Raw genomic sequence first — 27,857 nt, 5'->3', positions numbered from 1 at the left:
ATGGAAACCGCACAATTAAGTATAAAAATAAGTAATTACAACTATGGACATGCAGCCTGTTGATTAGAAAAGGCCTTTTCAGCTTTTATTCAACAGTAATAGTTAAGAGCCTGAAGTGATGCACACTAGCTTCTCAGGCAAACTTACTCTTGAAGTCAAGCATCAGAAACTTCAACACTTTTCTAAAAATCAAGAATAGTATACATATAACCAGTTCTTCCTCAAAAAGTAGACATGGAAAAGATGAAATTTTTCCTCTAAGCTCTTATGATTTTTTTCACTCTGCCAGGTTTACATATCTTTCCCTTTACAAGGGTTTCAGCTTACTGAGAGGAAAAAAGCAAAAAAGAGCATAACAGCTTAAAAGTGTTTTGCTCTCCTTAACAGCAAAGCAACTAGCTCTTTGACTGAGGCCTATACTAAAAAGTTTCCAGAAAAACTGTGCAAGTTGGGAAGGACAGTGGCTTTATATCACTAAAGTAGTTATGTAAGCAAATAAAGGAGACTTTTGTCAAGAGGGACTACTTTGTTCAGAGAATCCATAGATACCACACTAGCAATAGTAGCATGGGGTAATCTGCCCTAGGGAAGGGCTTTACACTAATGCTCTTTTTGTAATCTTAGAACTACTTTCAAGTGCAAACAGTCTCAATCTATTTTCCCATGCTAGAAGGAAGAAAGGAAGTTGCAATTGTTTACTGAGGCAAACAAAACTATACTGTGAGTAATTATTAATTTTTTCATTTGCAAAATAAGAATCTCAACTGGCATATTAATAGGCCAGTACCTCCTGGGACAGAACTGGCAGTGTACTGAGCAACATGTGAGACATCCCGTGCCAGAAAGGAGATCTCTGGAAGTTTCAATGTATTTATATAAACAGTTGCAGTCTTTACTGCTAGTGGGTTTTACTGACAGATTTCTTCTTTGTGGACCAAAAACAGCTGTGGTAAGCAGGTACAGAATCATCAAAAATAACTGCATGATTACAACATTGTTTAGATGAGTCTTAACTATAAATCAATCAATCAGGTCAAAAAACAATTCTCAGTCACCTTTTCAAGCTGAGCAGAGTAGCACATGGTGTATTCAGCCCCAGCATAGCCAAGGACAAAGAGGGACTACTGTTGTAGTTACATGTCCCCTGTGTTTTCTTTGTGCTGCCACTGCAGTTACCTTACTGTCCCATATGCTGACCTACAGAGACCAACTGTCAGAAAGCTAAAACTGTTTTTTGCTAATTTAGCCCCTAAATTGGCCTACTATAAGATCAGCTGAACCAGTGCAAGAGAACAGCGAGGAAACTCCCAAGGGAGGGATATGAAGGGAGACTACCTTTTCTAACAAGGGCTTGAAGCTACTCTCTTTTTAAACAGCACTTAAAGTAGTTTTGATAATCTGTGCAGATGCACCTTGGCTACTGGTGTCATCTACAAATCAGACCTTTAATCATATTTCCAAACAATGCAGTAACTAAAGTCTTAACTTCCTTAATCTTCTTAAAAGAAAGCATAATCACAGCTCAGCCACTTTTATAGATCTTAAGTGTATAAGAACCAGATGATAAATAGTGTAAACATAATCAGTGGCAATGCATCATCTTTTCTCTAACTTCTGCACACAACCCCCATCATTCCTGTCCACACACACACAGTGTGCAGCAGAAGGTCAGGTAGACAGCACCCCTCAGATGTGTGAGCTGCACAGATGTGAGGTCACCCTCAGCATCCCATGACTACCCCACTCCACCTGCAACATTCTCCCCTTGGACAATCAATATCCTTCATCTCACCATACAATTTTTGCATAGATTAGCACAACAAGGTATTTTGAACACTTTGAATATTGTTCATTGGTTTCATATATAATTTTTATAAGAGCGTTCATCAAAAGATACCCTGAAATGTCTAAGTGTAGGATTCAAACACTGCTTCTAAATACATTCTTATCTGCCAAATATTGTTTTTTGACCTCAGCATTTTTATACTTGATCTTAATGTTCAGATTTGTGCCTACATTATTATTGTTTTGGATTGAAGATTATTTCCAGTCACAGAAGGGGTGAGGTTGGAAGGGACCACAGTGGGTCATCTGGTCCAAACTGCTCAAGCAGGGTCATCCTAGAGCACAGTGCACAGCATTGCATCCAGACAGTTCTTGAATGTCTCCAGTGAGGCAGACTCCACAATAACTTAGAGAAATCCAGAATATCTAAACTGAACAGCAGAATGATGAAAAAAACCTTAATTTTGATGATTTTTCTATCCTAGAAATTTTCAGTCAGACTTTCCAAGAAGTCATGTTACTCCAAATAATAATTTGGAATATTATATGTGAATGTACCAGCAGTGCAAAGTTATAGTCTAATTCAGTTTGAAAGAAGGAAAAGAAAGAATGATTATTGGAAATCACTCTAAAAAAAATAAAAAAGGAGCAGCAATATCAAGTTCTGTCACTTGGTGGCAGCACACCAAAGAAAACCAAAACACTTGAGCAAGACCACAAAATTTCTTCCTAGCTCATATTCCTCTACATCTCTCCTAAAAGTGCCAGAATTCCTGGAAGGCTGTAGTTACTTCACAAATTTAAGATAGGCACCCAAATTTTTAAGACTACTGATTTCACATTCAAGGAGACATTAAAGGCTTAAAACTAAAAGAGCCTTCAGCCTTTCCAACATATTTACAGGTTCACCTACTTCCACTAAAACTGCCAAATGCATACTAAATAGGATTCTCAAGCAGGTGCAAGGGTGAGCAAGCAAACAGAAACAATATTTGAAAGCCTGACGTCCCAACAGCACTAACTGTTCCTACAAACGGAACTAAATAGGAGACTGATTCAGATGAACCATGAATTTGGTGTCGTCAGAAAATGCCTGCCAACACACCAGAAAACTCATTAAAATATTTTAAACTTCTACCAGCATCTCTTCTGCCACCTGAAACTCTTGCCAGCATTACATATGACAGGCAGCACCGCAGGCAGTAAGTACTTGACAGTGCTATTGTAGTCAGTGGCAATGAACCAGAACCGATAGTCTTCACCCATTTAAATAATTGATGTTAAGTAAAGACTAGATTTAATTAAATTAGTAATATTTAATAATAATTAAATAATTTAACAAACGCATGCAGGAAATGTTTGAAACTACTACTACTGAAGCAGAAAGGAGATGCAATAAGAACAAAAAGATCTGCCGGTTTCCTTCTCCTCTGAGCAATGCTGTAGCAAAGGCTCATTTATCACATGGGGTAACAGGATCACTGTCTTTTCTCTCAAGCTGATATTTTACACACAGACATACAAACTATATAATGTCTTATTTCTGTAACCACATGATAAACAGCTTTTTTTTGCACTGTTTGTAATCTACATGTCAAACTTATCAATGACTAATAAAAGATTACTATATGCTATCACATTATTAACACACAAGTTGCAATGACAGTTCTTTTATATCTGTTTTCTATGTATTAGATCTTTACTAGTATAATTTCTTAATAATGATCCCACACAAAAGCAACTTATAAAGTCTTCATAGTACTTTTTTTTTTGTTTGTACCAAACACAAGCTGATATTATCCAAATACTTGAATTCTGGGACAAAGAATTTGAGTTTAAAAGAGAAAAGTACTTTTATTCAAGATTTAGGGAGATTGAGTCATCAGTTTAAACCAAGCATTAGGAAATATGTATCACTTGTATCACACAGGAATGACTGTGATAGGTAAAAATGTTAAATAAATTCAAGTAGAGAAGATAAACTCCCCCTTTCCCCTATCTAACAAAAAAGCTTATTATTGTCTACTATATATGCAGTCTGGTAGGGCCCTTCAATTTTTATCAGCTTTATTAAAACTATGCTTTCAGTGGGACACACACACACATGAAATGACTTAGCCTAATCCAGCATGGCAGCAAAAAGATAAAATGGAGACCAAGGGAGAGAGATGAAAGCAAACATAGAAAGCAAGAGGAGCGCAGCAGTTTGCCATTAGAGGGAGTACGAGCCTTAAACAAGAGTGCTCAGCTTCCAGGTGGGAACAGACTTGCAGCTCCGGAGCAGATTATAAACACCTACACAGGTTTAAGGGAAGGCTGGTCCTCCAAATTTTTGTTGAGAAACAGCATATATGGGAAACAGCTGCAAGAAAACAAAGTAAGTTTCTGTTGAAAAACAGAGCTACTACACTATTTTTATATGTAGACAGACATAGCCATGGTACAATGAAAAACAACTTTCAAGTTTTGCCCGTTTAAATTACCAATATTAAATAAAAGTTCGGAAAAAGGTGCTCCTGATCATTTTTCTCAGTAAACTTACTGCCTCAAAAAGGAAAAAAGGATTTTATATTGCAATATGGAGCTTGATTTGGGGTCTGACAAGTGAAAAGGGACAAGCTTAACAAGTAAGGCACTTGACTATACATCAGCCTTCTCTCAGTTTCACTGGTGCCGTTCAGTGCCAAGTGTGCCTTCAGCACACTGCATGCTCCTCAAAATTACCTGTAACAGCAGATCCTCAGCTGAGGCATGGATAAAATAGGGGAGAATTATCCTATTAGAAAAGAAAATAACGTTATACGCCCACCAAACACACAAATTCCTAAGTCTTCTTTTCTATCCCTTCTCCTAAAGAGGGAGGAGAAACCATTTTTCAGCACATCCAAGACCTACCAGATGAGGTCTATTAGACGCAGGCTGTTTCAGGAAGAAAAATGTTTGCCCATTTACTCGTGTTGCAGAACACACTAACTTCCTACTACACTTAGAAAAAACAGTTATCTCTATTCCAAAGGTACTGAAGAAGTAGCAGAGTGGTCTATAGTACCTCAGGGTATTTTCTACATCCAAATGATGGAGCCATTTCCTTAGGTTATCTTCATTTTTCCTATTTAAAAGTGGCTTCAGCAAAATCAGCAGAAGTCTGGCATCTTTTAAAAATAAAGTCAATTGCATTTCTGTCAGGGGTTACAGGAAAAAAAAAAGGAGATTGCTCGCCCAATTTTAAAAGGAAGGTGAACTAAAATCTGATTGAATCATAGCAAAAGAATTCTAGTTGGGATGGGGAGAGGAAAACACTCTTTTTCACAGGAATCAAAAGCTGGAGACACATACTTGGTGTTAAGTACCTCGCCTGCTTAGGACAAGTGTAAATGAGTCATACCATCTGTACTCACATTCAGAGGATAGTCTGGCAAGATCGCAGGAGAACACAAAGCAAATATGATGTTCTGCTCTTATTGTTATGGAAGCAGTTAAGCTGAGAATAGAGGAAGATTTAGCAGTTAAAATAAGAACTACCTACAGCAACAGACACTGAACACCTTATTCTCTGAATTTATAATTATTTGTAGAATTCTACACAGAAAGCTGTAGTACTTAAAGATACGTAGAGACACATACAACAGTACTGCAGAGTACTGTTATTAATGCTGTATTTCACATGAATATTTCTCTCTCACAGAATAATGCACAGATGCTCAGAGTAGAAAGTAAATAGATTGGAGAATGAAGTCATCGTGGAACATCAATAATTCAGAGAGAAGCTATTTAAGATAACCATTTGTTACAGAGACAAGACAAAATGCATTGACTAAGAAAAAAAAACACAACAGAATAACACAGGCAAGCAGCCTTCTGAACCAAGTTGTGTTGAGAAGAGTAAAAGCAATAACCACATTGGAAGAAACAACAAGTATCTCACAAAGACACAGTGTGAGACTAATCCCAGCAAAAGTGGGAGAAGTTCCATCCAAAAAGATGACTCCTGGCAGTATCTGAGCAAGGGCAAAGCCATCACCAGCATCTGAAGGAACATGCCACAGAAAGCTGCTATTCTCAACACAGCTGTGTGGGTGGGGCACCCAAATTCAGGGAAGTCAGAACCAAGGTGTAAAGGCTTATCATGAAACAAATTACTAATTGTAATTGAAAAATGTGCCAGTTCAGTTTTCTTCAGTTCTCTTTTAAAAGGTCCTAGACAGTCAAACTATGTGGAAGGCTGAGCTTACCAACATTATTTTAGTTGTAATAAAAGTAATATATTTTAAAATACAAAACTAAGCTTACTTTGGATCCCAGGATATGTTAACATATGCAACACCTAACGCTACATCTTTTACATCAGATGAGAGGTGGTAGTAGCACATCATGCTACAGACCGTTTCAATGTAACACAAACACACAGCTTATTTATGATAGTTACATTTAAACTAGAGTACTATCAGGAAGGACAACAAGTTCTTCCAAAGATATTCCTGGGTATCTCAAGGGCTGGAAGGGGGAGAATAGACATCCATCTGCTGTTCCAAAATCCTTGTGATGATTTGTTTATATTTTATACCAAGCTTCAAGGAGCATCAAATGTACAGTTAATTTAAAATGGTATCTCACTTTCTCCTAGCTTTCATGCCTTCATCTTTTAGTTATGTGAGAAAACTGTTTATGATCTTAAAATAAAAAGAAACTTGATGTACTTGTGTTCATTTACATGATCCTTAAACTTTTTGGTTGGTTAAGATCAGGTATATTATTTCAGAGCATTCTAAAGGTTATAGTAACAGCATTTACAATTCCCAGTAAGTTTAGCAGCAGCAGATATTCTCAAGGATGTCTGCGCCAAATAATCACAGTTCACAAGTAGGTACACTAACATAAAATCAATATTATTAACATGTATGTCCAGCTGTGAGCCGAGCTGATTTGAGGGGAGGAGAGGACATAAAGGGGTAGGAAGATGCTATGCTATGCTATTTCCTCAGTGACTACTATTTATCGGGGCAACCACTCAGAGAAGCTTCACAGGCAAATGAAGCAGTAACTCAAGCCGTTTCATTATGAATCAGCAGAACTGTCAGAGATCATGTCAAAAGTATTAGACCATTTCTAAATAAAAGTAAATTCAAAAATAGATTGAAGAGCACTCCTGCTGTTGAATCCTACTTATTGATTTGCTATTCAGAAAAAGTCTTTGAGCTTGAACAGTTCCCCGGCTAAAACAAGAGGTAAAATAATGAACTGACAAGCCTGGAGAATAGAGAACCTATGAAGCATCCTAAATGATATAACTGAAAACATGTGTTGATCCTCTGATGTTCATACCACTATTAAAAATGAAAAACGACCAAGGCAGAAGAGGAGAAAGATCCTATAGTGATTCCAGAAACCTCTACCTACATGTTATTTCAGTGTGTCCACACATGTAACTTCAAATAATAACTACATATACAAAAAGCCATATCAACACTGAAAATTCTTAAGGTATACCTGAGAATGACACACTTAAAAAAACCCCCACAAACTACTGCAGCTCAGATTCCACTTCCACAGTCTTCAGTTTTTACAATCCTTTTCATTAGCTACCTCAGAGGTAATTTCCATTTAAAAATTTGGGAAGAAAGCAAAGCAAGCAAAAGATGAATACTGATGGGACATAACATCAAAAGAACAGACAAAATGCTACACAATAGCATTGCACCTTAAGCTGAGGGAACAAATCTTTAAATGCTATTTCACACATCTTTTAGCAAGGTAATTATCTGGATAAAAATACAGTAGCATGCTGTGCTATGAGTCATAGACATTCATATCTAAATCAACCCATCAAGACCAGGATAGTTTTTTAGAACTTACAGCTACTTTTCGAAAACACTGTACTTTAACAAAGCCAGAAAAGAGTAATGCTTTCAATCTGAACAGATGCTTGTCATGTTCAAAGAACAGACTACAAGAAGTGGTGTTCATACACATTAAAATCAAAGAAGAAAACACAAGTTCAGAGCTATTTGAGTCTATTTTGTCCATAGCAGGTTACCTCTCAAAGGCTACAGTTTGGCTTCACAGAAACTTCAGTGCTTGAAAAACACAAGAGGACTGAAGAGTTAAAACCCCTCAGATTATTACTGTGGAACAGAGACTTTCTGGTACACAGCTGTGACATATTTCAGAACATCTACAGGAAGACAACTGTTAAAAATGGATATTGGGTAGATGGAGGAAAGCATTGCATGCTTTATGTATCTGCCAAGGCACAGAGATTAGACTTAATCAATAGAATTTGTAGGATAGCAGGGTGGCTGTTTGTGAGGTAATCTTTTACCAGCACATCACTTTTAAGAAATTGTTTCTTAATTCATGAGTTTTAATCATCAAATTTAATTTTCATGTGTCTGAATTTTAACATTTCCAGTCTACCTAATATGAGGGTAGAAAAAAATAGGAAGAAGGGTTTAGGAGCATTTTAGAAAATAGTGAAAAACTACACATCCATCAAAGAGAATGGTAAAACAAATACTGTTTCAAACAAAAAAGTGTGCATTTGTGAAATAAAGTGATAGACATAAAAAAGAATGTCTACTGGAAACATTCAGCTCATGCACCAACGGGAACAAATCATCACAGGTAAGAACTTCCTTGGAGTTGTTTCTCCCTCCCCGAAAGGAAAGCAATACCTTTTAGAAGAATGTCTTTAGAGTAATTTTTGAAAGCAAAAACAGAAGTACATCAAAATGGCCTGACTGGATCTTTAAAGAGGAAGTGCCATAATTCATAGGGACCAACAATGCATGCAGTCATTTCTCTATTCCCAGGGCCAGCAATGCAATCAGCAGTTGTCTTCTTAATCCTATTGACTATGTGTTTCAAAAAAAAAACTGGAATACACAGCAAAAGATATGGAATAAGCAGCTCTTTGAATAGATTTAAGAGCCTGCGATTTCACATAAACATTTCCAGCACTGCTAATGCACATGGGTTTTTGTTGTCTTACCAGCCTTGAAGCTATTGGTAGAGGACAAAAACATAGCTTTAAGATGGGACATGAGAAGAGTCAGAATTCACTTGGAACAGAGATGTTCCACATAGGTGTGTCCACATAAGCTCAGTGACATAGAGCTTTTATTTCCCCAAAATGCAAACTCTAAAAGAGAACTGGCCAGCAGACTTAGAGACACATTTTCAGCATATGGATGTAGCAGCACTTCACCTTACAAGAGGCCCAAATCAAACAATGACAGGTCAAATATTTAAGTCAAAACATGATTTTTCATTTTTTCCAGTTCCATGGGAAACACAGAGGATACTACCACACACTTCATGACTTACTTTCTCCAGGGAAGAACTCAGTTGCTTGGACAGGATACCTCCTTTATCTGCACTCTGCCAATTGCTTAAAGTTTAAATCATGACTGCCACTTTCACAGAAACATATGAGGAAAACTGGCATTCCTACCGGCCATGCACAAGTGCCATAGCAGACTCCATTACATCAATACAGCCTGCAAAGGGAAGAAAATAGGATTCCTCTGACTGCCAGAAGTCAGTCACCTTCTCTATCTCATCTGAGGACTGCTGTGCATAAAAGCACAATCTTTAAGTTCAGCAGGATGTGGTCATTAATGGGAAAAAAAGGAGTAAAAAATTTTTTAAAAAACTATTATTACATTTCACAGACAGTGGAACATTTAAAGGGATGAGAAAAAGACAGATTAACTGCTACAGCTAAGTCCATTTGCATAGTGGACACAGACATTCCCAGAAAAATTAATCCCAAGAAAGTAATGCTATCAATCTGAAGTAGATCACTTAAACCAAACTAAGGCCTTACTCATTTACAGTTAAAGTACCACTACACTGACTACACAGAATTCACTTCCAAAGTACATTTGGCTACCTCCAAGTATCTAGGTGCAATGCTCTTAAAAACAAATAAAACAAGTCAGATTTTTTTCTTGACAGACAGGGACCCAAGAAGAGTTGTGCCACAGGAAAATTTAAAGTTTTTCACTTCTTCAGGGGTAAGATGGGGGGGGCAGACGGGAAAAGACTGGGAGAAGACATCTCTTCTTATGAGGAAAGACTGTGGGAGCTGGGCCTGTTTAGTCTAGAGAAGAGAAGACTAAGAGGGGATCTCATTAATGCATACAAATATCTCAAAGGCAGGGGCCCAGAGGATGTTGTCAAACTCTTTTCAGTGGTGCCCCGTGACAGGACGAGGAGCGGTGGCCATAAATTGAACTAAAAGAAGCTCCATCTCAACATGAGGAAGAACTTTACATTGAGAGTGGCAGAGCACTGGAACAGGCTGCCCAGGGAGCTCAGGGAGTCTCCCTCTCTGGAGGCACTCAAAACCCACCTGGACGTGTTCCCGTGTAACCCGCCCTAGGTGACTCTGCCTTGGCAGGGGGGTTGGACTAGAAGATCTCCAGAGGTCTCTTCCAATCCTAATGATGTGAAGACAACCTTTCAAACACAGAGCAGCAAAGGGACATGTACTAAACTGGGTGTGATCCAGCACAACCAAATCCAGAGACGAAAGAACTGCCCTAAAAACCGAATATTCCATCATCTCTCCACAACAGTAAAGCAGTGTTGCAGCAATTTCTCCTCCTCAGTCCTAGACTGCTTAAGTCTCTCCACAGGGAGACAACAAACAAGCTACCACTAAATAAGCCTCACAGAAGAGACAGCTGATTGCTTTACTAACACTTTTTAAACTAATTTCTACCTGTGTTTAGAAGAAGGGCACACCCAGTAAATCAAAGTGAACTATCTTGGTTTCTGTTTTTGCTTTTTGGATGCATTTAAATAGCACATGACAACTTTTACAGTGCGTTAATTACTTCACTTTTGTTACTTTAATGTGTTAATTACTTTGCTTTTATTACTTTTGCTGCATTTTTAATTTATGATTTTATCCGAGCATTTAATAAAACCAGAAAATAAAAAAATATTAAGGTGTTTTAATTACGTGCCACTAATTAAAATCTTCCCAAAATGTCTCAAGTTAAGCAGTCCATAGTATTTCCTTCATACAACACTTAATAAGCTGAATCAATGACTTGGAGGATTAGTCACTTCATAAGAGAAGCTTTTCTTTTCCCCCCTGAACAGACCAACTAAGAGGAGTAATTTTAAAGAAAATACCATTTGTTCCAGAAGAGGCTACTGTCGTCTAATGCCGCTTTCAAACAGTGAACTTTCACAAACTCGTTCCAAGTGCTTAGCTCATGACTTCCGTCCATGAAGCAGCTTGAATTCAATCCTCTGGCAAAGATATACACTACTTAAGTGTTACTTTTTTATAATTCTTGGAATGAAAGAATGTAAGTAGATGGTATACTTAAATCTTAAAAAGTTAATATTCATATCTTTCCCTAATGTAATTTTTAAATTAAAAATTTCCCTGCCCTATTCTCTATGTACTCAAGCTTGAACATTCCCTCAAAGTTCCCACAATCCATGCCAATAAACCACACTGAAAATAGATTAACCTTTTGTCTAGTCTTATCACTGAGAACCTTTGTACAACATAATACACAAAGCACAACAAAAAGTACTCCGTATCTGCTATAAGACAAGGAACATTAAGTACAGAATAGCAAGAATATCACCATAAATGTAATTTAATTTGCAACACTGACCCTGATTTTTAAACACTAACAGCTGCATAATACAGGTATTCTCAAAACTTTGCATACTTTTAATAACTTCAATTATTTCAGCATAACAAAGAAGATTCTGCTCTCCTCTCATATTCTCTCATGTTACAAAGCAAATCTAAAATCTCATATTGAGGTAAGCTTTCTTAAATATCAACTACTTTCTTATTAACACTGTGCACTTTATTTAATGTTTGTCGTTCTTGTTCCAACCCCCCTTCCCACATTCCAGTGTTCATTTGTTTATGTTTTACATTTTTATGTCACCCACGTGGGTTTTGACACCTACTAGAAGCAGCACTAATATCATCCTCTAGCCACAGCAGACAGCTGACCTACTCATAAAGCAGCCCCTGAATGACTGCCCCAGGTTTTTAGGCTAAAATGAAAAAAAAAATAAATTAAATGGTGATGAGCATTTTCAAGAACAACCATGAAATAGAGGCTGTAACCTGACCTTCACTGGGTCCTCACAAACATACGGGTGATATGTAGGTGATATGTATTTGTGTGGAGACTGTTAAGTGCAATTTTATTATACCCTTATTTGCCAAGGTAATTATTCCCAGTGCTTTCTTACAGTCAAAAGACATGCCCAGTTCTGTTTGGTTTCTTTTTTTAAACCAAGCTTTGCAATTTTATCATTGCTTATTCCAGAAAATAAAACCAGCAGATGCATGCATAACCTCATCCATAACCCACTGAATTAAACAGCTTTGCAGCACGATCAAACTGAGAAACAGAACAAAGTAAGGAACAGTCCACCTTGATAAGGCTTTCACTGAGGGCGATTCAAAACGGTCTTCTTTAGCTGATGATAAAAATATTTGCACAACCAATGTGCTTATATTGTGGTATCCATACAACGATACTACATGATATGTGCAATAGAAAACAGGAAGTTTAAGTACGATTTTTTATTTCCATTTCCTATAGAGTTGAGATGAAAAAAATTCTTCTATTACAGAAGACCGCAGTTTATTCTTAGACTGACATGCTTCGTTAATTACTATTTGTAGAGCTTATTTCACTCAGGCATTTTTCTACGACCATATTTTCTTACTAGATATTTCCCTACCCCAAGCATATATCTGTGCAGGGAGATAGAGGGATCACTAGTCACAACAGGCATGACTCCAAGCCGTTACTGGATGGTGTCCAAGAATTAAAACTGCACACACAAGAAGCATAAGAAGTTGAAGGGCCTTCTGTCCATACATAATTCTATGAGGAAAAAGGCTGCAGCAAATTCAAACTACTTTTGGCACATAGTTTTCAGGTAACTGGACTACCTGAACATGGTCTTATACCTTCACTGTAACCTCTCGAGAAGAGATGGAAGGCGAGACAAAGTCTTTTGGATGTCATTTGCAGAGCTCCAGTTGTAAAACTGAGTAGTAGAGCATGTGATCAGCCTAAGAGGGGAAAAAAACAACTTTAAAATGCTGCAAGAAAACTGACATGTTACTGACATGTTGTATCGGAGACAGGGAAAAAGCTGAGTCCTGAAAGGCAGCACATGTGGTAAATAAGTATGTCACAGAGGAACTTTTCTTCTTTCAGTGTTTTTGTAGTCAATATAAGTCAACAGGGTGTGTTATAAATAGAAGCAGACTCCTTAAGACCCTAGGTTCTCTCACAATTAAAGAGCAATTCACAACCACACTCAAGCCCCAAAACAATCAGGAATCAGACAAGAAAATTAGGCCTGTTGCTGAGTTTCAAAACACATTGTAAGAACTTGCAGGTCCAACAGCAATAAAGTTACTTTCTTAGAGAGAGAGGTCCAAGGTAGACCACACTCAAGTTTCTCCATTCACCAGCCCCCAAACCAAAGCACACTCACACAAGACACATCATCTTTGATTACAGGATTTCTGACACAAAGCAAGAGATTAGAGTAGGTTTATCTGAGCCAAAACACTCCTTTCTAATTCCTACTAAGGAAAACTTTCAAGGAACAACTTCACAGTCATATGCTAACCTAAATAATTTGCCTCTCCCCCTCCCGTTTCACCACTTTGCAGAAGAACAAAATGAAAGACTGCTTAAGCTCAGCTACAACCTAATATCAAACCATGGCCTTTGCAGGAGATCAGAAGCCACTGAGTTTCAATCATTACTGTTAGAAACCTTGCAAATGAAAAAAAAACAACTCAAGGAGAAGCACATCATCAAACTCCATCCTGAAATTATTGAACTCCTACCCTTTCATGACAATTTACTTACTCTTCTGACTTTAAAGACCAGGGTTTATTCAAGCAATGTACTCTATTCTTACATGCACAGTCCTACCCTACACCAGAAATATATTTGCATTCAGTAGTTCATGTATCTGTATTTCCTTCTCCTACCTGTCAGCTGAAAATGCTGGCCTTCACTGTGGTAGATAATTTCCAAGTCATATAATTAGCATAGCTTTGGCTGTTAATTAATCTCTTAAAGGAAAAACAGAGTAACTAGAAAAACATATCCTACTGTTCCTGCCTGTATTTAACCTTGCTTGTTACAGGTCATTTTCATTGTTTCTTATCTAGTGAAAAAAAATCAAGACAGTGCAAATACACCAAAGCTGCTGCCACCTCACTTCTGCAGCCATGCCATACAGCATGAAAAGTAAGAACTTGGCATTCTGAACAGGCATCCTGTGACAACGCATCACAGCCAGGCTACATGTCCCCAAACTCCACACAAGAGCAGGTCATGAAACCATCAGGTCAAATGGCATCATTCCAACACTTCCTCCTTTTTTCTTCAATTATCCTTCCTACTTTTTACAGGTTACTTTTTCTGAAAACAAGGGCTGTCAGGCAACATTAAGGAAGCACTAATGGGCACTACAGTCATGAAATAATAAATAAGTAAAAAAAAAGCTTTTGAGGACACATGTAATGTATGCCAGTAGAGGTAATAAGAGCTTCTGTAACGTGGAAGGCTGAGCTCCAGCAGACGCATTCATTCTCTTCTGCAGGCACATTCATTCTGTCTTTGGATTCAGTTAACTGTGGCTGACTGCTGCCACCAGACTGAGCTTCAGGTCTACAAGGTTTATTTCTGCTTGTGGTCATTCAGAGCCAATTTTCTAAAGAACTCACTCCAGAATGACAGTTCCAAAACAACTTTGCAACATCTCCAATCAACATGGAAGAGAGCCCTGCTAATACCGGTATGGCAAGCTTCCAGGGAACGGGAGCTGGACTTCTCCTCTGATAGTCTCCACAGACACCCCTGGCATTGCTATTCCTCCTGCCATTCAAACAGATACTATTTCTTTGGCTTATGTAAGTTCCAGTAGGGAGCTTTGTAGAAGGAAACACATCGTGCTTCCCCATGTAAGGGATTGGAAGTTGAGACAGGAAATCAGTGTGATACCCTAAATGCATAGGGTGTTTTCTATAGTCACTGCAAGAGCAAGAGAGAACCTTCCAGGTGACAATTAGGTTGAAAGACAAAGATGTAATCAGCAGCTTTTTAACAGTCATGCTAATTTTTCTGTGAAATTCTTCTACTACTTTTGGGCCTAGAGTCATGAACCACAGTACTTCTAGCATTTGTTGTAGACTTATGCATGCAATAAGTTTAATACTTTAATGATTACTAAAGCAGTTTCAACATATATGCAGAGCATTACAGAAATTTTATCAACTTTCAGATGTGAAAACCTCACAACTAACTTGTTCAAATGCAAACTATGAAAAACATCACATCTTTTAAACAGTTATGGCCTGTTAAATGTTGAGAGTTAAAAAAACCCCAGGAAATCAATTCACAATGTGCAAAGCCCTTTCAAAAATAAAAAAATGTGGCTGCATGCAGCTATATTTGCCCTTCCAAGATGATAAATTTGATATACTTGATCAAAAAACATTTTTTACATCTTTGGGTGTAGAAAAACAGCAGGAGACATCCTCTTCTGTATATTATTCACAATGTTAGTTTTAGATTAGAGATGCTGGGAGAGTCCTTTTCCTGTGCTGTAGAAAGGTGCAGTAGGCAGAAAAAGAAATCAATGTCTTGAAGTCATTGTAAACAAAGATCCACAGGGTAGCTGGATACCTGTTGGTTTTTGGATGATCCTTGACTACAAAACCCTGAACAGCATCGCTGTTCACTGACACTGACAATCTGTGATATCCTAACCATTTCTGTCCTTTTGGTTTTCACTCTAGTGTTTTACAAATCCTCTCTTCACTTTTCTTTTTTTACTCTCATTATGAAGACTTTCAAAGAACTCCTCTCTCGAGCTCTGTTTCTTATGGAGTAGATTAACTTGACTATTTACATCCCTGATTGCAGTAAGCATAATTTGCTAAACTTATGGTAAAAAGAATGGAGAAATGTTTATGGACAAGTCATAAAATGTTACTTATTCTTTACTTCAAAGGTTCTATTTTAATAGATTTCTCATTCTGTTATCTAAGTAGTGTTAGATAATAAACAAACGGCTGTGTGCTGGTGGATGGAAGGAAACAGCAAACATCATGAGGTAGGAGTGGAAGAAATAAATGATGAGCTGAATGATTACTACAGGATCGGTAATGATGCAGGTTAGTAATGGCATTTGCAATCTTGCAGGTGACAGAAACAAGAAGAGAAAGTGTTCTTCTACAAGTCCTCCCTAATACTGAAAGTTATCCCCTAGAATTAAAATACTGTTAAAAAAGAAAAAAGCAATAGATAGAGCAGAGCTATAAAGCAAAATACTGCTCCTGGAACTGAGACAGAAGCAAAGGAAATAAAGGCTATCAGGCAGTACCAATATAGGGCTCTAATTTAGCAGAGACAGCACAACAACACAGTATTAAGCATAAAACCTCTTTCTATCGATGCTCCTGTTTTACAAACGTAGCAAGAACTGAACAAAACTCTGCAGTTACAAAGTGATGGAGGAGAGGGGGAGGGAATTCCATTAATATGTTATTTTTGAAGCATCCTTGTACTACGACTTGGGACATTTCACTAATTCAAAACAATAACTAATAACATAACCAGAAAAATAATGTAAGCATTTTGGTTTTCTTCGTTTTCTGATTTCATGTCCTTCATTTTAATCTACCAACAATAGTTTGTGGGGAGACACTGGTGAGTGAATGAAGTGTTAGCAGACACTACATAGAGATCTGAGGCAGGAGAGAGACATCAAGTGCTCAGGATGGAAAGGACTTTGCATGGGACCTGCCCAGTCCCGTGAGCAACTGACAGAAGAAGCAGATGACTTGAAGATAGGACAGGGAAGAAGAGAATATCAATTACCCCAACACTGTAGGAAACGCAGTCTGCAGTAACAGATTTAAATGACTAGATTATGCATTAGTTATAGATTGTTAGTACATAAATGACTATAGAACTTCCTGAAAGTGTTTTTTTCTCCCTCCAGTTCGGGTGTCTATGACTCAAGTAGGTCCTCCAGCTATGAGCTAGGTAGATCCTTGGTCTCTTATGCTGCCTGCTGCTCGATGACCAGGTTCCTGATGGAAGGCTCAACTTCCTCCATGTCAGGGGGACCAGCATAGATGGAGCTATCAAAATAAAATCAAAAAGGAGGACAAACAGCAAAATCTTGAAAGAAAACATGAATTCTTCATGGCTTCTAGAAATTCTGTAAGCTCTAAATAGGCTCATTTTGGTCTCGGTGCTTTAACTACTGTAATTTTGTTCTTATTTTGCCATGCTGAAAGTCTTTGCTTGTGCTCCCTTCTCTTCCTTCTTCATTAAGGCACTGTACTATATTCACTTTGTCAAAGTAAAAAAAAAAAATAGCAAAAAATCCAGATGTATCCATGCTTTCTTCTCCACACCAGATGGAAACGAGTACAGGATTTCAGCACAAAGTGAGAGTGAACCTTAAGTATGATTGCATGACTGCAAAATGACCAAGAAGAACTTACAAGTCAACGCTCATCATCTGGAATTAGGAAGGCCATTAAGTGAAGTTCATTGTTTGAGAGTATGGAAACATTAAATACTTAGGATGACTACAACAGTTCAGGACACAGTTAGAATTAGCCTAACCCATGTAAACAGGCGAAGTTACGTATAAAACCTGGACATTCACTAAGTTCTAATATGAGTCAGTTACAATTACTCGGGGGCAGGAAAACTTTTTCACCCCCATTGCTGAAAATGTGGTTCTGAAGTTTAAGATAAGCTTAAGCAAAATGGCTTTGCTTTTTTCCTTTTATTTTCCCCCAAGCCCCCAGTGTTAGAATAGGCAGACCTTTGCTTTAAACATCTCAAATGTATATACAGTTTCAGTACTTACAGTGGGAAAAATACTTGTGCTCAGGCTGCCCTAAATAGGTAGATTTTAGTCATGTAAAAACTCTACTTACAGAGTACTGTTCACTCAGTTCACATACATAACATTACTGTAGAAATAAACAATGAAATTCTAAGATTATATTCAATTCACAGTGAAGAGCATCTCATTATTTTAGGACAGAAGTCATCAGGTGCTTCAGCTAACAAGTAGTTCCTCAGTCTTCAAGGACGCTACACATCAATTATTTTGTCGCTCTTTTATTTGCATATTACTGCTGGTGCTTCCTCTTTAACTCTATGCACCCACACAGCTGCCTACAAGTCTCATCTTCCCTTCTCTTCCAACTACTGAGTCCCACCACTCTTGCATTAGCTCTGTTTTTTGTGCTGAAATGGGTCAGTGCTGTATAATTCATCAACACCCGAATCACAACTGAATTAACATAGTTGAACTGGTATATTGCCACCCCTTGGGGAGAGTGCCAGTGTCACTCTCCTAAGCAGAGGAAGAATAACATTCCCTGATATTTCAGAGCTTAAATGTTAAGATTCTCTCCTCATTTGCACAAAGGATAACACCAAGACACCTTATTTCAGATTAATCTTCAAATACCAGACTAGAATTTGTCCTCCACTCCCAACAATGAAGGAAAACAAAACCCCCAAGAATCAGTACTGTAAGCATGCTCCCAGCATTGAGTGATGAATGGCTTTATTTTTTTATTGATGTGAAATGTTCTGTGATTGGTATTATGATACAGGTTACTTAAACACAAACATTATAAATAACTTTGAAACAGTTAGTCACTGTAACTAAGGCAACGAGTCTCCCACTCAATTTCCAGAAATAGGAGTAGAGGAATAGAGGTAAGAACAAAATAAAAAGTTGGCAGGAGCAAAAAAACCCAAATGATCAGATATTAGTTTGACCTCAGGAAGGCCCAGGTGAGTACAGAAAAATGCAGCACCTGAGAAACAAACCAGCTGATAAAAAAAGAAGTGGAGGACATGAAGTATATAATACCAAATACACCTAATTTCAATGATCTCATTCCACAACCCATTTCAGTGAATGGAAACAACCACAGAAATCTGGGAAAGTAATAATCTACATCAGATAGCACATTGCTAGTTCAGAGTCAACAGCTACTAGTTTCCTGCAGGAATCATCTTTGTGAGTGCTAAGGAAGTCACCTCTTCATAGACAAGTGTACATTGGCCTCATTTTTCCCCTGATATTTGCTCCAAGTAATGGTCAGAAACTTCGATGCTATCTACATGAATAGACCTTTATATCCTCACAGAAGGCTGCTGAGTTAACAGGATCTGCCATAAGGATCTGACTGCAGAATCAAGGCTTGCTTTGTTTCTCCCCCACCTTTTTTTTTTTTCCTTCTTCTTTTAAAAAGTGTATTTTCTTGACTGAGAAGAACTGCTTGTTCGCAAGTCAAAAGTTCCCGAGTTATCATCGGGCAATCTGATCCCCCCAAACGAACACGTGGTAGAACCAGGTTCTCTCAGCACATTCTAATGGAAAGGCTGGTAATTACTGCGTATAACAAGATAAATGGAGTTCAAGTTACTCCAAGTTGTCCATCAATTAAAGAAACTTATCTTTTCAATGCATGTAAGTTCTTAGCCTGGGAGCAGGAGAACTAACAGTAAGACTTCAGGTGTCTTGGTAAGTATTACAGCTTCTTAATTTAATTATCTTGTATACAGTTTAAAAAGATTAGGTGTAAATTTTAGGAAGAACATATGATGGAGAACAGAGCACAAAGAGTGGTTCTTAACTTCTACAAGATTCCCAAAAGAAATGTTTGGGTTTTGTAAAAGAACGGTAACTTTAAAGTAACTTCTACTAAAAAAAAAAAATAAAAATGAAAACACACATCTCATTAGGCTACATCTGAACAGAATTTGTAACTCACTCGTTTGTAACACATAACTCACCCATTTGTAACACATAACTCACTCATTTGTAACACATAACTCCATTCCCACCATATCCCTCCTTCACTGAACAGCAGCAGTTCCTTTTCATCACCACAGGAGACCATTCCTCCTCTTAGAGTAACAAGGAACTAGTTGGGACATTTATTCTTGGCATGAATTCTAAAAGAATGAAGTCTAACGCTGGCAGTAATGAAAATAGCAACCATAGAGGCATTCAGAGTGTTCACTATGACACTGCAAACATTTGTTTAACTGCCAATTGAACAAGATCCATCTTAGCTAAGAGAAAGATATAAATGGGCAATAAAGAAGTCAGTGCTCTCACTGTTCAAGGACTTTAAAGATAAGTGGTCACTCTAATATCTTCATGCAGTTGTTCCTACTCAGATCCTTACCACCCACATCTGACTTCTGGAAATAAATGCATTGCCTCAAGCACAGTCTAGTAGTCATACAGAAAAATCCACACAAAATCCTTTCAAATGCCCACCATTATTAGCCCCAAGATATCCTCCTATTACACATTTAAGATTCAGAAAAAAACAGAAAACGTATAACTAAAACTATAATGCACTGAAAGAAAAAAATAAAGCTTTACCAACTGTAACAATGCTGCATCCAACAAGTTTTGCCACAAGTACTTATACAGCTGCAAAACTGAAGAAAAAAAAAATCCTCCAGTTTAGACCAGTTTCATACATTTCAACAAAACTACGCTGAGATGCAGGCTTATGTGAGCCTAAAAGATGACCTGTAAGCACATACACAGGTAAGGCTTGTAACCGAAAAGCAACGAATCCCTGGGCTGTTAAACAATCCAAATTTCACCTGCACACTAAGAAAAACTAGGCCGTCAGTTACTCCTTAGGTGTACAAGAGACTACCTTGCAACCCTTTAAAGCAAGGATTTGCCTGTTCTAGGAAACAGTTAATGTACCTAGAAACTATGACTGAATAGCAAAAAAACCAAAGATGACACTTAGCCTTTCACAGTTAACTATGGAGAGTTGAGGGCTTTGATACATGAGACCAAGGCGTACCACTGTGGATGCCCACAAGCAAGTCACTCCTTTTTTCTTTCCCTACCCCACACCTCTCAGTTCCCTGCCCTCCCCTCCCAATAAATTCTGATAAGACATCAGTAACTCTTGACCTAAACTTGGTTTTCAGTGCCATTTCTTGGAGCAGTTTCAGGAAGAAACAAACTTTTATAGGCTTCCTCTCACTTGGCATCATAGTAGTTAAAGCAGCTTCTCATCTAGAAGAACCTGGTATACAAGCATCAATATATGAAGACAGCAGGAAGGCAAACTTAAGAACAAATACCTTAATCATAAGGTACGCTTACCATATTTTTCATTTCTACCTTGAATGGTTTAAGCCTCAGAAACTGCAGATTTGCTTCCTCTATTATTAAATACGTCTGTCCAACACTGCACAACAAACCAAGAGCAACGAGAACAATCTACAACTTCTGACTTGACACTTGAATGACTGCTTTTCTATACCTGAGTTAAAGTTTGCTATTGAGCATTACAGGTATCAACCTTGCTTAATATAGTTCGATTTAGCTTCAAATGTAATTTTTGCTAACATGCTTATGAGTTTTTTAGATACCTAATATACTTTGAAAGCAAACGCATAAGTCACTTCTGAAAGTGTATTGTACACCCTAAATTATGTCAAAACTTTGAAATATATTCCTACCTCATAGGTTGGCAAAGCAATAAAGCTCAAGTAGTAACACAAATTTATAGATAATGCACCTGCTGGCTGGTTGTTGAACCCAAGAAAAGGCCTACTCTTCTCAGTGCATGAAAAACCTTTATTCTGAAGGTTAAACGTGTCAAATCAGGTTCCACAGACAAAAACAAATATTTGAGCTTCACAAACATATTAAGCATCTGTAGGATCAAAGTTTTGTTTATCAGGTACTAAGTAAATTAAATCAAGCAAGTGGAACTGGGATTTCACCCTCTGAACTCAACTAAGAGCCTCGGAGCAGAATTTCTCACCTCACTGTAGTTTCCGAGCACTGCATTTACACTAGCTTGCAGTAACTTGACAAACTCAACCAAAACAAGTGTAAGAAAATACCGAGCTTCTTGTATGCAGCAAGTCTGCCTCTTCCCAGCATAATTCTGACATATAAGTAACACAAAGCCCTTCTACATTATCAAAGAGCAAAATCAATAGGTTTATTTAGAATTTGGAAAAATAATCTTAAGAATTAAAGTAATATTTTATTTAGTAGAATTTTTGTTTCAGAAAGTTATTAATCTGACTGTTGCAGAAGGAAACTAGCAAATCACTTCCCCCCCTTCATATTTGCTCAACAGTACAAAAACAGAGCAGCCTTTGCGCTCCCCTGTGAAGCACAGCCACCACTAAAGAAAGACAGACTCACTATAGGGACCACAAACATATGTGACAATTTACTGTATTCTAAATGAACACACCACTATGAAGCAAAGTATATGGTTCAAGCAAACAAGAAGCATGTTTCACGTAACACTGAAGAGAAACACCTCCACTTGCACATAGTATCACAGGCTGGTTTTTATAAAGAGCAGGTGGTGTTACAATATCAGCACAGCATCCTGTCCTCAAGTCAAGACTTCTTGCAGCATACTGCAGAAGAACACTGGCCTGGAGGAATTCTCTGTAGCTAGCAAAGCTGAGAGATTTCATGTTAATATGATTCCTCGTGACTTTTTGGCATTCTTAAAGAAAACAGTTTTTAACAGAATTTAGTTTGAAATAACTGATTTGTCAAGCAACTGACACTTAAGCAGCAGAAATGCAGCTGCTGCTAAAAATCACTCTCTCTACAAGAGACTTTTCAAAACCAGCACTCCTTCCTTCCCTCTTTCCTTTCCCTGCTCCTTTGAAGTGAAAGAATACTTCAGTTCCCAGTATATCAATTCACCTTTACAGATCTGTAAAACCTCTAAAAAAATCCACCTTATACTCCTGCTGGATTAAAACTTGCATCACAATAGAAGACGAAAACCTCACACGCATTACTCTGTCAAACCAATGGTCCCACACAGTCCAATATTTCACCTCAGCATCTGTCAATAACAGGATCCTTCCCAGAAGAAAAGTTCTGAAGTACACTACTTCCATGTTAACATATTGATAACGGGGCTTTTGAAAATTATTTCATAATGATTACTTGCAGAAGGGTTGTATTTCTTGGTTTTAACGGAAGGGCTTATTTAACAGAAAAGATGAACAAGTGCTGATTTCTGTGGAGAGCCTCCCATGGAAGAACAGTAATGAAGCCTAAAAGGCAACCTTACTCATGGGACACTAAATGCATTTTGGGTCTACAACTGTTGCTCATTCATAGACGAGCTTTTAAAAAACCATGAGACTTCACAAAGTTTACATACAATACAGCAGGACACAGCCTCATATCACCAAACATTTTTTAGAACAAAATCCCAAGGGACCATGGCAACCTAAGTGTGCAAACACAGATGTATAAGTACCTGATGAAAGGACTCGAAGGTAAGGATGGGCTGATACTGATCAGCATAACACACATAGCATACCAGCTACCTAACCACTACCAAGTTTCTAGGTGTTTTTTTTCTGTGGGGCTCTTCTTTTTGGGAGCGGGTGGTGTTACAGTCGGTTATCTTTAAGGAAGAGTAGTAAGGAGACCCACAGCAGGCTGTATGAGTTTTTACACGGAATTTGGCCTCACACACATGAAAACAAGAGAAAAAACCATTCCTAGGAAGCATCTTTTCACGGGCGGCAAATTGGCAGCGCAGACCCTCCCACCTTTGTATCCTGATACCACACAGGAGACAATAGGTAGGACAGGGGAGACACCAGGAAAGAACAGAGCAGCCAAGACAAGTATTTTTCACCAGCTAGAATGGAAACAGAAGAGCCTGGCAGACAAAGAAGGGTGTGATACGACGAGAGCAACAAACCACTAAAGGCATGAAGAACCTCCTTTGCCTTCGGGAGGGGAGCGCGGGCTCGGGGAAGGTTTGTCAAGACCGCGGGAGGAGAAAGGCACGGCGGCCGAACAAAAGATTGTAAAGGCCTGGAAGGGAAAGGTGGAGGGACGGGCAGGCGGCTCCCGGGCACGTGAAATTGCGCAGGGCCGGCTCCGGGGGAGCGGCGCCAGCTCCCGCTCCCGCTCCCGGGCACGTCGCCCCCCGACGGGTGTCTCCAGGTCAATCCGTTTACACCGCGCAGTCCCTGAGGCCCAGGTACCCCGGTCCAGAAACCCTTCCCTCCCCAAAACAGGCACGGGACAGGGCTGGCCCAAGGGCAGCGCCCAGACCCACCCCCATCACCTTTCCCGGGCTTCCCTTGCGCTCCCGGGGCGTGGGCTCGGAGGTGACCGGCCGGCGGGCAAGGGCTCCCGCGGCCACCTGTTCGGCGCGGTACCTGCCCGGGAGGGCGGGCCCGCCCGCAGCGGGAGCACATGGCGCCTCCCGCCCAGCCCGGTCCCCGGCGGCGGCACCGCAGCCATGCTGCCTCCCGCTGCCGCCCGCCCGCTGCCCGCCGCCTGTCACCCGCGCGCGCGCCAGCACACCGCGGCGGGGGAGGGCGCGCCCGGCGGCCCTGGGAGGGGAGGAGGAGGAGAAGGAGAAGGGAAGGTCGGGAATGCCCACCTGCTCGCGGAGTTTCAGGAACACCATGGCGAGCGCGCGCCACCGCCTCCGCCCGCCGCCAACGACTCCCGGCTCCGCGCGCCGCGCGGCCACGCCCCCCCGCCACCACGGCCCGCGCGCCGGCCACGCCCCTGGCCACGCCCCCTCGCCCGCCACCGCCCCGCGCAGGGACCGCGCTCGGCGCCCTCGGAGGCGGGGCCTGCTCACGCCCCGCCCCGCGCTCGCCCTCCCGAGAGGTTTCCTGAACGAGCCCGACCGCCCGCGCCACCAAGGGTGGTGCTGATTGGCCCGCGGGAGGCGGGGCAGAGTAAGGGTAGCGCTGATTGGCGGCGCGGGTCCGGCGCGGGCGGATAGCGCGGGACGGGCACGTGGGGGCAGTGGCGGCGAGAGACACCGGGAGACATCGGGAATCGGCACGGCTGGGGGGCCACCGCTCTTCCCTTAGGAATCGCCGTGGTTTCCCAGGTGTGGTTTCGGCCATCTGGCGCGATAAGCCCCGAGCCGGGGATTACAGGCACAGGCGGCTCGGCCCGAGGCGAGATTCCTCCGGCAAAGGTGACTCTCAGCCCCTGGTCGCCTGGGAAGGGTCCCGTCACCCGCCATCCAAGCGCTGGTGCGAGCCCCTGTCCTGTCCGGGAGAGAAGGCGTCGCCCCTCTCCCACCTGCTTTTGTCAGGAATGTGCACGACGTCCCACCCTGAAGGGGAAGGGAACACCGGGAATTTGTACATGCTCGTGGTCAAAAGGGAAGGCAAAAGTCCTCCAAAAAATCACTAAGGTTTATTAGTAAAATATGTACTTGGCATCAAAATTGGTATTAGTCCTTGACCTACTATATTTGAGCACAACAGTGGGTTTTGTGTAGAGAGGGAGGCAGGAAGCAAGATTGATCACCAGTCCTGGTTCCAGCACTGGTCCAGCCAAAGTGCTGCCCTGTGTCCCCATGGCTCCCACCTCCAGCCACATCTTGTTCTTTCCCACAGCCTGTTATTACAAACACTCCTCGGGGACTCTACAGTGTGTTCCAATCACGGTCTCCTCTGCTTGGAGCTCCACTAGTGGGGGGATGCCTCAAGCCCTGGGGCCACCCATGCCCGGCTTGGGTGCTGGTGCAGGTGTGGGGTTGCACCGAACCTCCCTCGTGTCTTGGGTGCCCATCTCAGACCCTCAAGAGCCCATTGCCATGGGAGGAAGGAGGAACAGCAGCTGAACAGTCATCACACTGGGTAGTGGCAACAGGCCAAATCAAGACACTAAGAAATGCTCTGACGAATTACCAGATGGAGCAGACATGTACAGATAAATAGTTAATTCAAAAAAAGAGAAAAAGAGAAAGATTGTTTTGCTATGTATTAAATGTTCATCATTTTTTGGCAGAGGATCAGTGGAGATGTTACCTGCATAACTCTCTTGCTGTATTTTGACACGTAATTTACAGGCTTATTTGTAGGACAGTGTGCATCAAACACAAATTACATCTTCATAGGTAGGATTTCAAAATCTTGTGAAAGGAACAACAAGTGGCATACTTAACACTGGCATTGGATTGTGTTGCTCTTCCACAAAATAATGCTGCGGCCAGCCAGCCCAGCATGGTAACTATGATTTGGAAGGGTTATTTTCTCCTGAATTTTGATTTCCCCTCCAAAAAAATAACAGGCTGAAGGGACTGAGGCTTTTTGGAGTTGCATACTGCTACAGACAATGCTGATATGAAGGTCACAAGTTTCTGGATTTTCTTGTACTTCGGAATAGACTGTGACTTCTTAACACTCCATGTACAGTTACATCTACTTAGACTTTAATAACTTAAGAAAAATGAAAGTTTAATAAATCAACTAAGTATATTTTGTGTGAAGACTTGTTTGTGTGTTGTTGCCCTTTGCTATTGCTTACTGTTTATTCCAGTAGGAGGCTGGGATGTGAACACATTCATTTGGTGACTTGGCAACATGAGAACAGAAGGGTTTTCTATAGGTGCTAGCTGAGACAGATCTTTCATTAGCTTGGAATACCAGTGGTCCAATGGGGTATACTTGTCTGTGTTATTTTATTTCGACTAGTTAAGATTGCAGTCCTATTTTATTAGGCAAAGGAAAAAAACCTCAACATTGTCACACTTTCTAAATCAATTTTGTTGACATCTAGATATGTCCAGAAATGCTGATTATGATGAGTAAACATTTTAATTAATTTCAAATAGCCCCCTAAATTATTATTTGTGTATCGTACCTGTTCTTTTTATTTGTTTGTGAATAGAAGTGTATTGTGTGAAAATACAAAACAGGTAGATTTTGACACTATGCAAACTGGTTCAGAACTGTGATAACAACGTGGTAAAGAGACCAATGGTTGTGGAAATTAGAGATAATTTTATCAATGCAGTCAGCGAAGGAGAAAATGACATCAGGAAACATTGCCTTTGTCTGTCTCCAAATTAGACTGCTCCTTTTCAAAGTGAAAAGAATGTCTGGGAGCTGATAAAGTTCTGCTTCCTCCTGTGAAGCTTATCAGTTTAAGGAGTTACTCAGAAAAACATCTACTTTCAGTTCACCCACTATTTAGAGTAATTTCTGTATGTAGAAAAGTCATCCCACATGAAAATTTAGCACCTGGAAGCATTAGTATCTCTTGCAGCTTGGGGCCAGGTACTGGTTCAGTGGGGGAAGGCACATCTTTATTTCATTCATTTCTCAATTTTTCCTTGCTCCAATACTCAGGCTATGGCTAGGGACAGGCCTGTAGGTTTTACTATATGCATTTAAATATGGCATCAACCAACTGAACTCTGACCACAGATATTCTTTTTTTTTTTTGGATTATAAGACAATATAGTGTGAAAAAGTTTAAGAGGCAAAGTATGGAAGTAACAATACAGATCCTGGAGACACCTGTCTGTTTCAATTTAGGCACAAGTGGCTTATATACCTGAAGGTGGATAACATGGAAGTAGGGAATTTTCTGAGCGTTGTTTCTCTGAAGCCAGTCAGTTGCATGCGGATATTTTTTTTGTCAAGTGACAGTATAAATTACTGTCCTATTCTTATGCTGCAACAAACAGTCCAAATGAATATTACAACTGGAACAAAAATATGAGAATATTGCCAATAATATTGTCTGATCTGCTAGTGTTCCACAAATACAGTATTTGACTGCAGAGCGATAGAAGTAGAACAGAAATGAAACCTCAAAAGTTAAATGTAACAGTGCTGCAAAGAAATGAGCACTTCTTTTTTGTTTATTAGCATATATTTGAGGGTAACTTCACATATGTTGATTTTAAATCAAACATAGGTATGTTAAACAATTAAATGTTGTGTTAAAGGGTAAGTAAGTGCCCAAGCATCCCTTAGGAACATTCACAAAATGTTTCACAGAAGTCTGAGTGTTGACATACAAACATACTTAAAGCCACAACATTTCTGATAATGTTCAGAATATACATCTGCAGAAGTTAGAAATTTCCACAACACTTTTTAGTTGGACAGTTTGTAAATTATTAGCGGCACAGCTCTCCTGAGGGCACACTTTCAGCAGAGAGCAACAGCCTTTAA

At 39.8% G+C, this 27,857-nt stretch overlaps 1 protein-coding gene across 1 annotated transcript in view; it reads right to left on the bottom strand.

The window, feature by feature from the left end:
* ANKRD28 (ankyrin repeat domain 28) overlaps positions 1-24,381 on the bottom strand; it is a 120,460-nt gene extending 96,079 nt beyond the window's left edge. Inside the window, exon 1 of the mRNA XM_027723768.2 lies at positions 24,305-24,381. Within this exon, the coding sequence (XP_027579569.1) occupies positions 24,305-24,331 (27 nt within the window). The 5' untranslated portion in view covers positions 24,332-24,381. The remainder of the gene's footprint in view (positions 1-24,304) is intronic.
* Positions 24,382-27,857: the final 3,476 nt, after the last annotated feature.

Source organism: Pipra filicauda, unplaced genomic scaffold (genome assembly GCF_003945595.2).
Source record: "Pipra filicauda isolate LSUMZ 115617 unplaced genomic scaffold, ASM394559v2 scaffold84_size4826128_pilon, whole genome shotgun sequence".
In the NCBI taxonomy this organism is placed as follows: domain Eukaryota; kingdom Metazoa; phylum Chordata; class Aves; order Passeriformes; family Pipridae; genus Pipra; species Pipra filicauda.
The sequence above is the reverse complement of the archived record's forward strand: the minus strand, read 5'-3'. Positions and strand labels throughout refer to the sequence as shown.